This window comes from Eublepharis macularius, chromosome 19, assembly GCF_028583425.1.
Source record: "Eublepharis macularius isolate TG4126 chromosome 19, MPM_Emac_v1.0, whole genome shotgun sequence".
NCBI classification, from domain to species: domain Eukaryota; kingdom Metazoa; phylum Chordata; class Lepidosauria; order Squamata; family Eublepharidae; genus Eublepharis; species Eublepharis macularius.
In genome coordinates this window covers 19195693-19211436 of record NC_072808.1, presented here as the reverse complement: position 1 = coordinate 19211436, position 15744 = coordinate 19195693, and the positions used below count along the sequence as shown (strand labels likewise).

General features: G+C 45.2%; 1 protein-coding gene across 2 annotated transcripts in view; it reads left to right on the top strand.

Moving 5' to 3' along the window:
• The window catches only part of TRIP10 (thyroid hormone receptor interactor 10), a 105352-nt gene that overhangs the window by 77124 nt on the left and 12484 nt on the right, over positions 1 to 15744 (top strand). Inside the window, exons 7-10 of one of the 2 annotated variants that reach the window (XM_055003222.1) lie at positions 3147 to 3275; positions 7040 to 7186; positions 8533 to 8736; positions 15169 to 15351. In XM_055003222.1, the coding sequence (XP_054859197.1) occupies positions 3147 to 3275; positions 7040 to 7186; positions 8533 to 8736; positions 15169 to 15351 (663 nt within the window). The remainder of the gene's footprint in view (positions 1 to 3146; positions 3276 to 7039; positions 7187 to 8532; positions 8737 to 15168; positions 15352 to 15744) is intronic. The other variant, XM_055003223.1, reaches the window with a different exon arrangement.

Below are 15744 nucleotides of genomic sequence, written 5' to 3'. Positions count from 1 at the left end.
CGTCATTGTCATTTATGAATTTATTTACAAAACTTATACCCTGCCTTTCTGCTCTCATCAAGGCCATCAAACAGATTAAAAAGACACACAAGAAATCTTTAAAAGCTCAACTTAAAAACCAAGATGTCTGGTAGATACTCCAGCCCAGTCGCATTTGCCTGGCTGAAACAGTGTCTGCTTTTTCCTCCATAATTCCTTGTCATTTCCAACCAGGACATCAGTACTTTCCGACATCTTATGTGAGGATATCATCTTCCACTCATAGAGAACAAAACAGAATTAACTTAGGAGGATTTCTTCTTATCAGTGGATTGGAAGGTATCTTTCCCCACCATCAGGGCGGTGGAGGAATTTCAAGGCAGGAACCTCCGATTCAGATTGGGCAAGTCTTCTCCTCTCTTTTCCAGTTCCTTCCCTTGCTTTCCATGTTGTTTCCAAGTTATCCTTTGCACCTGCCATTAGTGCTTCTACTCAAGCTATTTCCTACCTGGTATTATTATTATTATATTTCAATTTATATACCGCCCATCCCCAGGGGCTCTGGGCGGTGAACAGTTAAAATTGATAAAAACAAGAACTAAAATCAATATACAAAAAATAAAACAAATTAACAAACTGCAGTGGTAGGGAGAACCCTCCCCCACCCCAAAGGTGGGAGGCCGACATGGCACCGCCCCCTTCAATCACCGAACGCCTGGCAGAACAGCTCTGTCTTACAGGCCCGGCGGAACGATAATATGTCCCGCTGGGCCCGGGTTTCCATTGACAGAGCGTTCCACCAGGCTGGGGCCAGGATTGAAAAGGCCCTGGCCCTGGTTGAAGCAAGGCGGGCTTCCTTAGGGCCAGGGACCACAAGTAAATATTAATTCGCTGATCGAAGCAATCTCCGGGGAACGTACAGGGAGAGGCGGTCCCGAAGATATGCCAGTCCCAACCCGCTCAGGGCTTTAAAGGTAGCTTGGTAGCTTGGCGAGCCATGAACTGGGGGTCTGCCTCCATTCAGACGTGAAAGGCTTGCAAAGAAATTTGCACATATCCTTTCCTTGAGGGGTGGGTGGGAAGTGTAACCCCTACAAGGATACCTTCCACTCCAATGACGAGAAGAAACCTTCATTGGCAAGTCCGGTGTTTTGTTCCACAGCATCCCACATTAGCACCCTTGAGATACATGAAGAAATATTTTAGGACTTAATTGCAGAAAAGAGCACATTATTGCATAAAGAAAATCTAGAGTCCCACCGCACTGAACAGATCGTTGTAAATGAATATGGGCTGTGCATGTATTAGGCATGTAGCCAGGGCTTTTTTTCTGGGGAAAGAGGGGGTGGAACTCAGTGGGTTGCCCTCGGAGAAAATGGTCACATGGCTGGTGGCCCCGCCCCCTGATCTCCAGACAGAGGGGAGTTGAGATGGCCCTCCGCGCCGCTAGGCGGCGCGGAGGGCCATCTCAACTCCCCTCTGTCTGGAGATCAGGGGGCGGGGCCACCAGCCATGTGACCATTTTCAAGAGGTTCCGGAACTCCGTTCCCCCGCATTCCCACTGAAAAAAAGCCCTGCATGTAGCGTAAAGCTTGGGTGGTGGTGGCAGGATCAGAGGCCAGGGCTTTGCCCTGCTCCTCTAAGAGACTGGCAGTAGTGGTAGAGAGAGAAACTTATGATAAAGAATAAGATATAGGTGTAAGAGAGGTCAGTGATGAAGAGCCAGACAACTGCAAAAATTTGCTTGCCAATTAGAGTTTTTGAAAGGGGGATGGGGAAGGAGTCTGCTTATTATCAACATATTAAATGGTAGTCTTTGGCTTTTGTTTCTTAAAAAAGCAGGGCACATGGGGGGCAACTCCCTTCCTCTTGCCTTATCTTATAGCACTGAGGGCCAAATTACGTGTTTGTGGGTCCAGGGAACCCTGCGAATCTTTGTGTATATTAGGTGCCATCAGGTTGCCTCTGACCTATGGCAACCCTGTGAATGAAAGACCTCCAAAACATCCTCTCATTAACAGACTTGCTCAGATCCATCAAACTGGAGGACATGGAGTCCAGCCATCTCATTTTAGGTCTTCCTCTTTTCTTACTGCCTTCCATTTTTCCTAGCATTATTGACTTTTCCAGAGAATCTTGCCTTCTCATGATGTGACCAAAGTACGATAACCTCAGTTTTGTCATTTTAGCTTCCAGGGAGAATTCAGGCTTAATTTGACCTAGAGCCCACTTATTTGTCTTTTTGGCTGTCCATGATATCTGCAAAACTCTCCTCCACCACCATGTTTGAAATGAATCAATTTTCTTCCTGTCAGCTTTCTTCACCGTCCAACTTTCACATCCATACATAGTAATGGGGAATACCATAATTTGGATTATCTTGGTCTTGGTTCCCAGAGAAACATCTGTATCTTTGAGGATCTTTTCTAGCTCCCTCACAGCTGTTCTTCCAAGTCTCAGTCTTCTTCTGATTTCTTCATTGCAGTCTCCTTTTTGGTTGATGATTGAGCCTAAGAATAGAAAATCTTGAACAATTTCAATTTCCTCATAGTTAATTTTAAAATTGTGTAATTCCTCAGTCTCCATTACTTTTGTCTTCTTAATGTTCAGCTGTAATCCTGCTTTGGCGCTTTAACCTTCCTCAGTAGTCGTTTCAAGTCTTTCCTTTTTTCTGTCAGTAATGTGGTGTCATCCGCACACCTCAAATTGCAACTCTTTAAGAAATACAAACGTGTAGTTTGGCCCTGAGGTTTCAGTTGTTTGAAGCATATTTTCTCCCTCAGCTTAGGCTGCCAGTGAGAACTTTAATTGCTTGCTGCGCGTTGAGACCTTTTCTCTGGCCTGCCTGAAAGTCTCTGGAAATTTTCTCTCAGTTGGTGGGAGGCACAGTTGCATGCAGAAAGATATCCTCCATTGAAAACCAATGGTGATGTTATCCAAGTACAATAACAATTCCAAATTCATGTCAGAACAATATTAAAGAATCCAGACAGAATGTTTCATGAACGCCACAAGCTGACTCTGAGCCTAAACAAAACCTTCTGTCCTCAGCACTGCTACGGGGTGTTCTGTAATGTGGTCTTTCCTCTAATTTTGTTTGTTTGAAATATTTATACCCTGCCTTTCTCCCCTAAAATGGACTTAGCAGCTTTTGGGACTTCCCCCAGGCCAAGCAGCAAGCAAACCTCCGTAGTCATATGGCTGAAGACAGCAAGAACGAGTACGCATCCTGTCTGCAGAAATTCAACCGCAACCAGAGCCAATTGTACTTTCTGGAAATGCCGCAGATCTTCAATGTAAGTCCACACAGCTGTTCGGTTCCATTTGGTCTAGAATAAATCCTTGTATTCCTTTTGTACCGTATCGAGGGCCCTCAACTGAACTTGCAAAAGCCAGTAAAAGCCATCATAAAATAAAATGTTAGAATTTATCCTACCAAGTCTGTACTTAAAAACATGAATTGTCAAAATATTTAACAGCAGCAGCATGCTAAATACTGGGATTGCAGCAGCAGCAGCAGGAATGGAGCTGACGATTACAAAAAAAGTTGTGGAAAAGGTAGATCTACACCAGTAGGCTAAAACTCACAACGGAGCGGGCCCCAAGCCTATATCTCTGAAGAGGACTTCCAAATATTTAGAAACTGTCTTGGGCTCTCTTTGATGGGGAAAGTGGATTGTAAGTGCTGAGGTAAATAAAGCTAGTGGAGGGAGAATAGGCTCGCTGGTGATAGCATGGTAGTCTTTGTTCTCACTGTCTTTAACATCAAGATAAGGTCTTGGCATCTCTCTAGGAGCAAATAACTTGGCAGAGATTCTTTGGATACCAGAAAATGGATTTTCATGGGCAGGTTCTTGGGCTGCAACAGTCTTTGGTCAGTGAGAAGATTTAGAGGAAGGTTGTTTGAAGTGGGTAGGAGAATTCCCCTTCACACTTTAGTCTTAGACGGAAGGTTAGTGTTGAGGAATTTGAGGGGTAAGGAGTATTATTATTATTATTTATTATATTTATATCCCGCCCTTCCCGCTAGCGGGCTCAGAGAGGGTCAGAACAGAAAAAACATCATAAAATAAGGTGCTTGAATATTCCTTCTGCTAGTCCAAAGCTCACAAATGTCCTTTCTTGTGAGTCGCTTTTTTCTCCTTCAAAGTATCGATCATCGATCGGTCTGTCTGTCTATCTAGTACTGCTCCTACGGCTGTTGCCTTAAGCAGAAATTAAAATGGGAAGAACCTTACTTAATGTCATTTCTCTGGTGTTTAATTATTGCCCCCTTATATTTTGCCACCGAAAGAGTAACGGAATCATTTGTCTCCGATAATAACCACGTCACCTGCGCTCTCATATTAGGTGGTTCTATATTTTTAAGTAGACGGATGATTAAGCTAGCCCTCTTACTAAATATGGGGCACTCTGTAATCATATATGTTCAATGGTTTCAATATTTTCATATGGGCATCTGCATGTTAGCATATGGTACTTTCTTGTATCTGCCTTCCAGAACCATTGAGGGAAGAACATTCATTCTTGCCAGAGTAAAAGCTCTTCTGAGCTTTGGTACTGTCAAATGATAAAAATACTTCGGCAGCTGCATCAGGAGGGCAATACCTAACTAAACAGTCAAATACCCTCCGTGCCCTAACAGACATACTAGTAACGCCCATCTTCCTGACACCCATTTTTATTTACCTAATTATATCTTTGGTCTCTGTAGTCTTGACTAGGGGTGTGCGCTTCAGGTTTCCGATTCGGGTTTTTAACCTCAGGGATTTCAGTTCTTTGATGAAAATTCCCTGTCTGGGGCACTCATTGTAGAAAGGTGTTAAAGTGGGCCAGAAGATGTATTGTCGAAGGCTTTCACGGCCGGAGAACGATGGTTGTTGTGGGTTTTCCGGGCTGTATTGCCGTGGTCTTGGCATTGTAGTTCCTGACGTTTCGCCAGCAGCTGTGGCTGGCATCTTCAGAGGTGTAGCACCAAAAGACACTGTCCACACTGTGACACTGAGAGATCTCTGTCTTTTGGCCAGAAGAGTTGGGTGGGCCTGATTGTAGCTTGGTTGTAGCAGCAGAGGGCTATATTGATATACTATAAACCTGCCTGAGAGAAGCCTTTTTATATTTGAAGCCTAACATCCTGCAGCTCCTGACTGACTGTTAATATTGACCTCAGTTGTGTATTTCTTTCTGAATAGTGAAGATGGGTAGCTGTGTTAGTCTGTCTGTAGCAGTAGAAAAGAGCAAGAGTCCACTCCACTCATCAAGATATAAGGGCAGATGGACTCTCATTCTAGCTGTAATTGAAGAAGTGAGCTGTGACTCACAAAAGCTCATACCCTGCCACCCATTTTGTTAGTCTTATAGGTGCTACTGGCCTGACTTGGGTAACCCGAGCAAGCCTGATCTCATCAGATCTCGGAAGCTAAGCAAGGTCAGCCTTGGTTAGAAATTGGATGGGAGACCTCCAACGAAGACCAGGGTTGCAGAGGCAGGCAACTAGTCTCTTGCCATGAAAACCCCGCCAGGGGTCGCCATAAGTCAGCTATGACTTGAGGGCTCTCTCCACCACCATAGGTGCCACTGGACTCTTGCTCTTTTCTTTCTGAATTAACTTTATTCCTCTTTGCTTTAAGAAGCAAACCAATATCTGTGAATTTTTACCTCAGTTATCAGTCCAAGCCTGAGTGAGCTTATACTTGCTCCCAGGTTGTGACTCCTTAAATCACTCTCAGTTTTCTGCCAAGGGCAGAAAAGTGGAAAAATTGTGTGATGATGGGAAAAATCTAGCAGGCATCTAAGTTCCCCCAGAAATCTAATTCCTGGGAATCTGTCACAGGCTCTTTTACAAAAATCGACTCTCCGAATTAGATTCACAGACAGCCAAGCAAACTGGTTTCGAGATGTTTGGGCTCCAGCTCTTCATCTTCCAGGAACCTGTGAACAGAGGCTTAGATAAGGGTTTTACTTCCATTAGAATTGAAATAAAATTTTGTTAAGCTGTCAGGCAAATTGTGCAATTATTTCTTTCCTTACCTTTTTTTTTGGCCTTTCCTTGGCAGCCTGTTATTCAGCTGTTGTGCAACTACACACATTTCAATATGTAATTTGACTTATATCTTTTAAAAAATAATATATGAATCATCTGGGTTGCAGTGCAGAAGGCGGCAATGGGAAACCGCCTCTGCTCATCTTTGGCTTTGAAACCCCCTTGAGGTGGAATTTCATTTGGTCACCATGAGTCAGTTGCGACTTGATGGTGAACTTTCTCTTTACTTATTCTCTGTTAAGCAGCGGCCTGGAGTAGCTTTTGGCGTGAATTCTTAGCTGAAGTCCCCAAAGGGAAAAGCAGCTGTGGCTGATACTGTACTATATACCAAATTCTTCCTGCAGTCTCTTCTACCCACCCCTACATGCCCTCTTAAGGAAGCTAAAGTGTCTCCCACCAGGCCATCCCAAGAGTGTTGGTGGTGTGTGTTGATGGGATGAGTCGATCTAGGAATTTAAATTAGCGCATTTCCAAAACCTCCATCAAGGTGACCCTCAGGAAATCAAAGGAAGCAATTGCAATTTTATGGGTTTGGCAAACCTGGAAACTTAGATCAAGATGGGTAGCCATATTCGTCTGTAGCAGTAGAAAAGAGCAAGAGTCCAGTATCACCTATAAGACTTAACATTTGTGGTAGGTTATGAGCTCTCTATAGAAGTGAGCTGTGACTCACAAAAGCTCCTACCCTGCCACAAATGTTAGTCTTATAGGTGCTACTGGACTTTTGCACAGTATCTGAAGAAGTTAGCTGTGACTCACCAAAGCTCATACCCTACCACAAGTCTTAGAGGTGCTACTGGATGCTTGCTCTTTTCTACAAGAGACTTAGGACACTGCAGTCTTGCTCTTTTCTACAAGGAAACTAGGTGCGGCATCCACACAAGACTCTCTGGCCTGTGTCAGGTGCATTTGCTGGAAGGATTTATGGACAGGTGACCTTCCCTTGGGGCTTCCAGTCCAGTGACTCCATGTGCTCTTCTGTATGACCATCTCCCTTTTCCTTTCGTCCATCCCCAGAAACTGCAGGAGATGGATGAGCAGCGAGTGCTGCGGCTCAAAGAAGGCTACAGCATCTTCTCGGACACCGAGCAGCAAGTCATGCCCATCATCGGCAAGTGCCTGGAGGGCATGAAGGCAGCAGCAGACTTGGTTGATGAGAAGAATGTGGGTGCCCACCAGACAAGTCTTAGAATCCAGCCTCAGCGGTAGAGGCTGAAAAAATGGGTAGTGTGCTTTCTAATGGGAGTTACTGGCATGTAATACGCCACTCTCCATCTTCTTAAAGCCTTGTGTGAGCATGAAATGAGCAGGAGCTATGAGTGGGACTCTCCTTTGCTCCATCTTGGGTAGAGTCTGCTTGCGTAGAGCCCTTCAGTTGGAGATCCTTAACCAGGACATGCGTAGAATTGCATCTGGGATCTCCAGACTGCAAAGGCTGTGCTCTACCACATGAGATGAATTACACGAGGACGCTCAAGTGAAGGGAGACGCAATGTTAGCTGGGAAGTGTAGTTTGGAATTTCACCTCTCTCTACAGAGTGGGAAAAGATCACTCCTCAGAGGGTTTGTTAATTTCACCTCTCTACAGAGCGGGTAAAGATCTCTTCTCAGAGGGTTTGTTAATTTCACCTCTCAAAGATCATTTCCTCAGAGGGTTTGTTAATTTTACCTGTCTACCAAGCGGGTAAAGATGACTCCTCAGAGGGTTTGTTAATTTCACCACTCGCTACAGGGCTGGCAAAGATCACTCCTCAGAGGGTTTGTTAATTTCACCTTTCTTCAGAGCTGGCAAAGATCACTTCTCAGAGGTTTGTTAATTTCACCTCTCAAAGATCACTCCTCAGAGGGCTTGTTAATTTCACCTCTCTACAGAGCCTGAAAAGTTCTCTGAGGGTTTGTTAATAATTGACAGAGCCTTTGGGGAGGCAAAGAGGAAATTAACAAACCCTCGGAGGAGTCATCTTTGCCAGCTCTGTAGAGAGAAGTGAAATTCAAACTATGCTTCCTGGCTAACATTGCATCTCCCTTAACTTAAGCGTCCTCATGTAATTCATCTCGTGTAGTTTAGCTCTGAGCTACGGTCCCATCCCAGTAAGCAGTCCAGGAGTATGCCCACTTTCACATTCCGGTGTGTTGCAAAGCAGTTGAAGTGCTTGACGAGCACGTGGCTCCTGCAGTGTTCATTTTACGAAGATTAAAATATTTTGTCGCGTTAAAGATACCAGGCTTCTTGTGTTTTGGGTTCTGCCATTTCCTATTGACTTCAGGTGGCCAGCTATTATATAAAATTTCTGGGTAACTCCCTGAATCCCAGTCTCCCCTCTCTCGCCAGGACTTCTGGTTTCTTTTAAGGGGTAGGATGGTGGAGAGGTCAGCGCCAGTGTCGTCTCGATTTTGCTGCTAGTCTGTATATTGATGGTTCGCGGCTCGAGGGTGGTGGGGGCAAGGGGGGAGTCCATCCACGGGCTGCTTGCTCAGCTCCACTAACAAGGACGCTCTCCTCTTGCTAGGACTCACAGATGTTGATCGAACTTCACAAATCGGGCTTTGAGAGGCCAGGAGACATGGAGTTTGAAGACTTTAGCCAGCCTATGAACCGCACCTCCTCCGATAGCAGCCTGGGCACCCCTCGCGGCACCCTCGACAGCCGGCTGGATCCCCGACTGCTGGGCAAGAGCAAGACGAAGCGCTGGCCCTTCAGCAGGAAGAATAAGGTGGGGTCTGCGAAGCAGGGAGGGGAGGGACGCCCTGGGGCAGGGTGGCTTCCACTTCGTCTCGTGGTCCTCGGGGCTTCTTGGACAACAGGTTCCTCTTATCAGCTCTGGCTGCGCAGTGGGGGAAGGGGCATGGGAAGAAGTGGGACTGACACAGTGTTCCTCCCAGCCTCTGTGCTTTGTACCCCTCCAGAGTCCTGAGTCTCCAGGAAGTAGTTTGGTATAATGCCATGCAGATCGTTCTGTGCCACTAACCGCCCCCCCCCCAACCCAGGCTCAACAAGCCCACGGTGACCAGCCAGCAAAATAATGACTGTTGGCTCAATCAGAGGCAATTCGCAGGATTCCACCTCCCCTTTCCCTGCTGTCCAGCTGCCTTCTGTGTCCTTTCTGGCTGTTTGTCCTTGTGAAATCCCTTTTTTTTCTTGCACTGGCTTCCTGAGCCTAGCGGAGTCGGAATAACCTTTGGCAAGAGCATGCCTCTTTTTTTTCAGCTGTTGGTCGTGCCGGCCTCCTGTGCTGCATGTCTCCCGGGCCCCTCTGACTCTGGAGGCCCCGCAGCCTGTTCCAAGAAGTGATTCCCAGCTGCTCTCTGTCACTCAGAGCTCGAGCGGCCGGGAGGGCGCTCCTTTTCTTCCGGTCCTTAGTTGACCTCTGTTTAGTGCTGTGGGGATGATCATGACCGAGGTCCAGGGCCTGTTTTGGAAGTTCTTCTCTTTGGCGAGTTCTTCCTCTTTTTTTGCCAGAGGATCCTTTTTTTAAAAAAAATTAAAAGTTTTATTTGGAAAAGAAATAGAAATTACAATAGAAAGGGCATAGAAACTTACACAGAATACAAAGCACCACGGCTTTTTTTCAGGGGGAACGCGGGGGAATGGAGTTCCGGAACCTCTTGAAAATGGTCACATGGCAGGTGGCCCCGCCCCCTGGTCTCCAGACAGAGGGGAGTTTAGATTGCCCTCTGCGCAGTGGCATGGAGGGCAATCTAAACTCCCTTCTGTCAGGAGATCAGGGACGGGGCCACCCGCCATGTGACCATTTTCTCCGGGGACAACCCACTGAGTTCCACCACCTCTTTTCCCAGAAAAAAAGCCCTGCAAAGCACTATATTTGAGCTCCATTTAAGCCACAACATAAAAATATATTCAAAATATGTGACAACACAACTTGCTTATGTATTAGTTCTCTACTCTCTCTCCTTGATTGCTTATACTTAAACTTTAATATCAATAGTTTTTAATCAATTATCTCTTCCATAATTTATATTCAACATTTTTTAAGGTCTGTGTTATGATTATTCTCTTTCCGTATTAACTACTCTTCGTTTTTCTTAGTTTTGAGCTAGGTAATAAAGAAACCCACTTTTTCTGGAATTCCGATACTGGTTTATTATGCACATAGGAAGTTTGGTGTAGTGGTTATGAGCGCGGGACTCTAATCTGGAGAGCCGGGTTTGGTTCCCCACTCCTCCACTTGAAGCCAGCTGGGTGACCTTGGGCTAGTCACGGTTCTCTGGAGCTCTCTCAGCCCCACCCACCTTTGTTGTGAGGATAATGATAGCATGCTTTGTAAACTGTTCTGGTTGGGCATTAAGTTGTCCTGAAGGGCGGTATATAAATCGAATGTTGTCGTTGTTGTTAATTTAGCCATCAATGCATATTCGTACAGTATATCTATCCACTCAGGCATATCAGGGCAAGATTCTGTCTTCCGTTTGGCTGCATATAGTACTCTCGCAGCTGTCACCATATGCTGGAAGAGTTCTCCCTGTTCTTTTGTAACAATGCTCGGCAGAATATTTAATAGCATATTTTTCGGAATCAACTCAAACCTGAGCTTGAAAATCTTCTGCGTCTCTTTGTGTGTTTTTATCCAATATCTTTGTGCTTTCTTGCATCTCCACCACATGTGATAAAATGTCGCATGGATGCAGAGGATCCTTTATAACTTCTGCATGGCCTGTTTGGCAAAGGCCTCCTTGCTCTTCTCTCCATGTGGCTCTTGCCTCGTCCAGCCACCGGTCATGGGCATCCTGAGGTTCTGTTCTTTCCTCCACCTGAGCAGTGGCTTCTGCCTTAACTTTCCAACCCCCTTGGCTGTGCATTTGACCTCCAAACTCTCTTCTCAAGGTCCTCCTCAGCCAAACCAGCCCTGTATATCCTGCAGGGCAGAAATTGCAGGAGCGCCAAACTTAACTGCTTGGACTTGCATTGCTTGCGGGCCTTCCCTTTACCTACACCGCTTTTTGGACTAACTTCTTCCACATCAACTGTGTTGCCTCTAAGTTTGCTGCTGGTTTTACCATTTCTCCTGGTATATCCACAAACCCCTATAGGACAAGAGGAAATCAGTATGCTCGCGGAAATTATAGAGGTCTCCAAAGGAGTTTAAATCTCAGTGTCTTTTGGCTCTTCTGGGAGGGACAGGCAGCAATGCAGAACTGTGATCCCTTATTGTGGATGCTTTTCTCTACTGCAGGAAGACAAGGTGCTTTTTAATAGATGCCAAGCTGTCTTCCTGCATGTCCTTTGACCGCCCCTGCCTTACCCATCTCCCATTGCATGGGAAAGTTGCAAATGTTTGCCCCCCAAAAATCAACCGTTATCTTTTCAGTCAAAATACATTGCTAAGACAGATGCAAACTTTGCAATTTGTAAATACAACTTCACTTATGCTTCTTTGTCATTATTCAGTATTGTGGCAAGAGGAGGAAGGAAAGAGAGGGCAGGAAAGGGAATAAGATAGAATAGGAAGTCCAAGAAACTGAGTGGAATATTGAGCATCTGCCCCCTCAGAACATATTTCGTAGTAGCAGCATTAAAATATTAGCATTTGTATGGTCTTGAATTGTTCCGAGCATCTTTACTTAGACCTCCACAATCTTTCTAGCAGTGGTACTCACCCCAGTTCCTGGAGAGCCGCATTCTGAATTTACATCAATCAAAAGAGCCCCACTTATTTCCATCTGTGTTATGAGGCCTGCACTTCTGTTTCAGGATTGGAACCACCTGCCAACCATAAGCCCCGCAAGGCAAGAGCCTTGCCCCACTTTCATGGAACATGGCGCAGGTTGCCACATCGGGGCATGGTGCTCAGAAGACCCACATGTGGTGTGTATACAGGAGGCTCCCAAGCCACTGAGTATCGCTGCTTGACAACAAGCGTGTACAGTGGATAGATGTTGCTATCCCTGAATTGCAGATGAGAGAGGGAGAGATTGTGGCCTGCCTGAGATGAGTCCATAGAAAGATACAAGTTCTTCCGCGGCCACAATTGCCAGTCATTATATACTTAAAAGTGCGCAGTGCCAGATCTGGACAATGGCAGGTGCAAGTTCCTCAAGGGAACTCACATCTGTAAATTGTGCACCCGTAAGCCATTTCAGAGCAGGAAGGTAGCGCAAAGACGAAAGGCTGAAGCGCCCCCCCCCAACCCCCGTCACAAGTGTGCCTCTGCGGCAATGCAGAAGTGAGTCCCCAAAGGATCCTGCAGGCGCCATTTTTATTTATTTATTTTATTTATTCAATTTATATACCGCCCATCCCAGGGGCTCTGGGCGGTGAACAGTTAAAATTGATAAAAACAAAAACTAAAATCAATATACAAATAATAAAACAAATTAACAAGGTGCAGTGGTGGGGAGAACCTTCCCCACCCCAAAGGTGGGAGGCCGATTTGTCCACAAGTCCCCTTGGCAGGTTCACATTACATGCGATCTAGTTGGTGCTTAAGATTGCGAGAGACTGAGAGTCAGCCCCTCTCACTCTCCCAGAAAATCAGCTTAACGTCAGTCACTTTTGTATCCTAAACTGAACTTCTAAGGTGGTTGTGAGGCCAGATGGGAAGGTGGGGAAGGAGGAGGAAAAGAGCTGGTTTTGTACCCCGCCCTTCACTACCCAAAGAAGTCTCAGAGCACCTTACAATCACCTTCTCTTCCTCTTCCCACAATGGGGGAGGGAGGGCGGAGAGAGCTACGACTGACCCCAGGTCACCCAGCGGAGGAGATGTAACGGAGCTTTTGCCCGTGTCTGAAACTAAGCTTCTACTAGCCAAAAGAAAGATGAATCTTTTCTCTTGGAAAGCTTTCAGCAATTAGTTCTCAGACCTGTCAAACAGTTAAGTTCTTTGAACCACCTGTTTATCAGTACATTTATTTTATATAGAGTTCAGTATTGCTTTGCAACTCTTTATCAAACACACAGACACCTGTCTAGAGTTTATTTCACTTTATTGAAAATACACCCTAGTTTTTTAATGAAGCAAGTAATCAAAATATAAATGATTATTAATATAGATCCTATAAAAACAGAACACAGAAAGGCAATAAGAAATAAGTTTGCTAACATTTCCTAATAAATTCCAAGTTTAACATAAAGTTTCTGTGAAATGCATAGGTAAAAATAAGTTCTCACCTAAATTCTCTCAAGAGATTTCTTCCATCAGAGCTCTGCCATTCTATCTGAGTTTGCAATTTTATAAGTCATCATATGCAAATATTTAAGGTCTATTCACATGATAGCACAAACAAACGATAATTGGTCTGATGTTTCATTGAATATTCATAGTTTCTATTGTACAACCTTCCAATTAGTAAAAAATTATGTTATACTCAAACTTGCAAAACAAAACTATAAATCTCTGAGAAGTGTCAGAAAAAGTTAAGTTGAGAGATCACCATTGGTTGAATCTCCGATAGAGGAACATTAATCTCGATAGAGTCCACTATTTTAATTAACTGTCAAAAGATTAAAGCACACCTGTTAGAAGTACCTAACACATAGAAAAAACACAGAGATGATTCATGCAAAGTCTGAACGTCCATCTAGGATACAAGTGCTTGGCCTAGTATTGCTCAGTATTGATTATTGCCATGTGCTTTTATCTATATTGGTGCAACAGAGAGGGGAATCAAACCTGGTTCTCCAGATTAGAGTTCTGCTGCTCTTACCCACTACACCAAACTGGCTCTCAACCTTACTATGTTTGCTTGGCGGAGGAGCAAAATATAAATAAAGCCCGAAGCCACCAAATCCTGCACTACAGCCGCCCAAAGGATGGGTCTTGGAAGTACTGAAACACACCTGCATTGGAGGGAAGGGGGGTGAAGACTTTAAAAACAAATCCAGACAGCCGAAACAAAAGTGCACACACAGTTGTCCCTTATGCGAATCTGTTTAAGTTTTCCAACTGAATTCCAACAGTTCCTTCATGAGGTACTGTTGTTAATGGAGCGGAGCAGAGTGCTGCTTTTTCCGCTCGGTCATCAGGGCGGCAGTGCCGCAGCTCAAGGCCAGGACTGGGAAGACAGCAAACCTAAAGACAAATAGCCCCCCGTGGAGTACAATAAACCACTTACTCCAGTGTTAAATATTCAACAGTTTCTAATTATTAAAGTGCAAGGTGCTCAAACAGTAAGAATTAAAGTACAATCATATATAGAATATTGAGAATATATCACAATCTTATCTTTCAACCGGCACACCCGTGTGCTGATTGAAAGATAAGATGTGATATTTTCTTAGTATTGTATATATTACTGTACTTTACTTCTCACAGTTTGAGCACTTTGCACTTTAATAATTAGAAACTCTGGAATATTTAACACTGGAGTAAGTGGTTTACTGTACTCCACGGGGGGCTATCTGCTACATAGATGTTTGCTACATCTAAGGGTAAAGCAGACACAGCAGGCATCATTATTTCAAGGGGAGGGGTTAGTTAGAGGGCAAGATGCAGGAAGTGAGAAGGCTTAATTGAGAAGGAAGGATGCGGGGGGCCTCTCCCCAGCCTGCTTGGCTAAGACCCCCTCCAAATGGCTGTTCTCTTGCTACTAATACCGTATCCCATCCTCATTCACGCATTGAGATTTAGGGCGATTTTAACCTCCTTCCCCAGCCTCCACGTCAAAGGATCACAGCCCAGGGATTTGGACGGGGGGGGGGGGGGCAGTGTCAGAGGAGAAGTCAGAATGGGATACTTGCATCCAGTCCATCCCTTCAGCCCACCCGGAAAGCCCACTTTGCTTCTTGGCGTGACTCTCTTTCTCTTGTATTCCCCGGTGGTGAGGTGTTGCTGTGCATTTGGTGCTCCTCTCCCCCCCCTTCCCACCCCAGTGTATCTTGATTTTGATTACAGTGCATTCTTCTTATATTGGCCACATAGGTTTGATGATGCCAGGCCAGGGGTAAAGGGGAAGCAGCACGAGCAGTGGCCTCAGTCACTGCATTGTAAGGCAAACTATTAGAAGGCGCTTCAGCCAGCTCGTAGCTTTCCGTTCTAAGCACGTGCCGTATAAGTGGAATGTACTGTAATTTCTCTGTTTTCATGTGTTTTGGGGTGGTTTTGTGTATGTTCCTTTTTATTTTCTTACAGAGTTTTCTTCGTTCTCTGTGTGTGTTTTGTTTCTTGTTTGTGGCCCTTGTCTGTCGCTAGCTCCCACCCCCTCCCCTCTCCCCCTTAAATTGCCCCACATTGTTGTCTTCTCCCCCTTCCTCATCTGCCATCAATGGACCTCCATCCCCCAAATTCACCCGTGACCCCTTGTCTTACTGTTTGAACGAGATCAATAAGACAGTCAAACCCCGCATCACGTCCTTCCGCAGCCTCAAACGGGGGGTAAGTGGCTCCTTTTCATTGATAAATCAGCATCCGGTGCCTGCTGTTTAAAAAATGCCACTGCTGAGTAGAAAATCAGCTCTAGATTTTAGTGCTCATGAGATTAAAAAAACGCCTTCTGTTCTGCACTTTTGTTTTTCAGTAGGCTGAATATGGGAAAGAGAAATTTCAAATTTGGAAATCCGTTCTGTTTTTGTAGGGTTTAGAATGGTCTCTTTCACACAGGCCTAGCACTTGGTTTACGCCTGTTTACAAGGTGCCTGTGTGCTTTCTCTCCTTGGTGTGTGGCCAGTAGGGGTATGTGCTTCAGGTTTCCGATTTGAGGTTTTAACCTGAATCGAGCCCGATTCGGGTAGATTCGGTATTCCCGAATTGGCCCCAGCATTGCTGAGC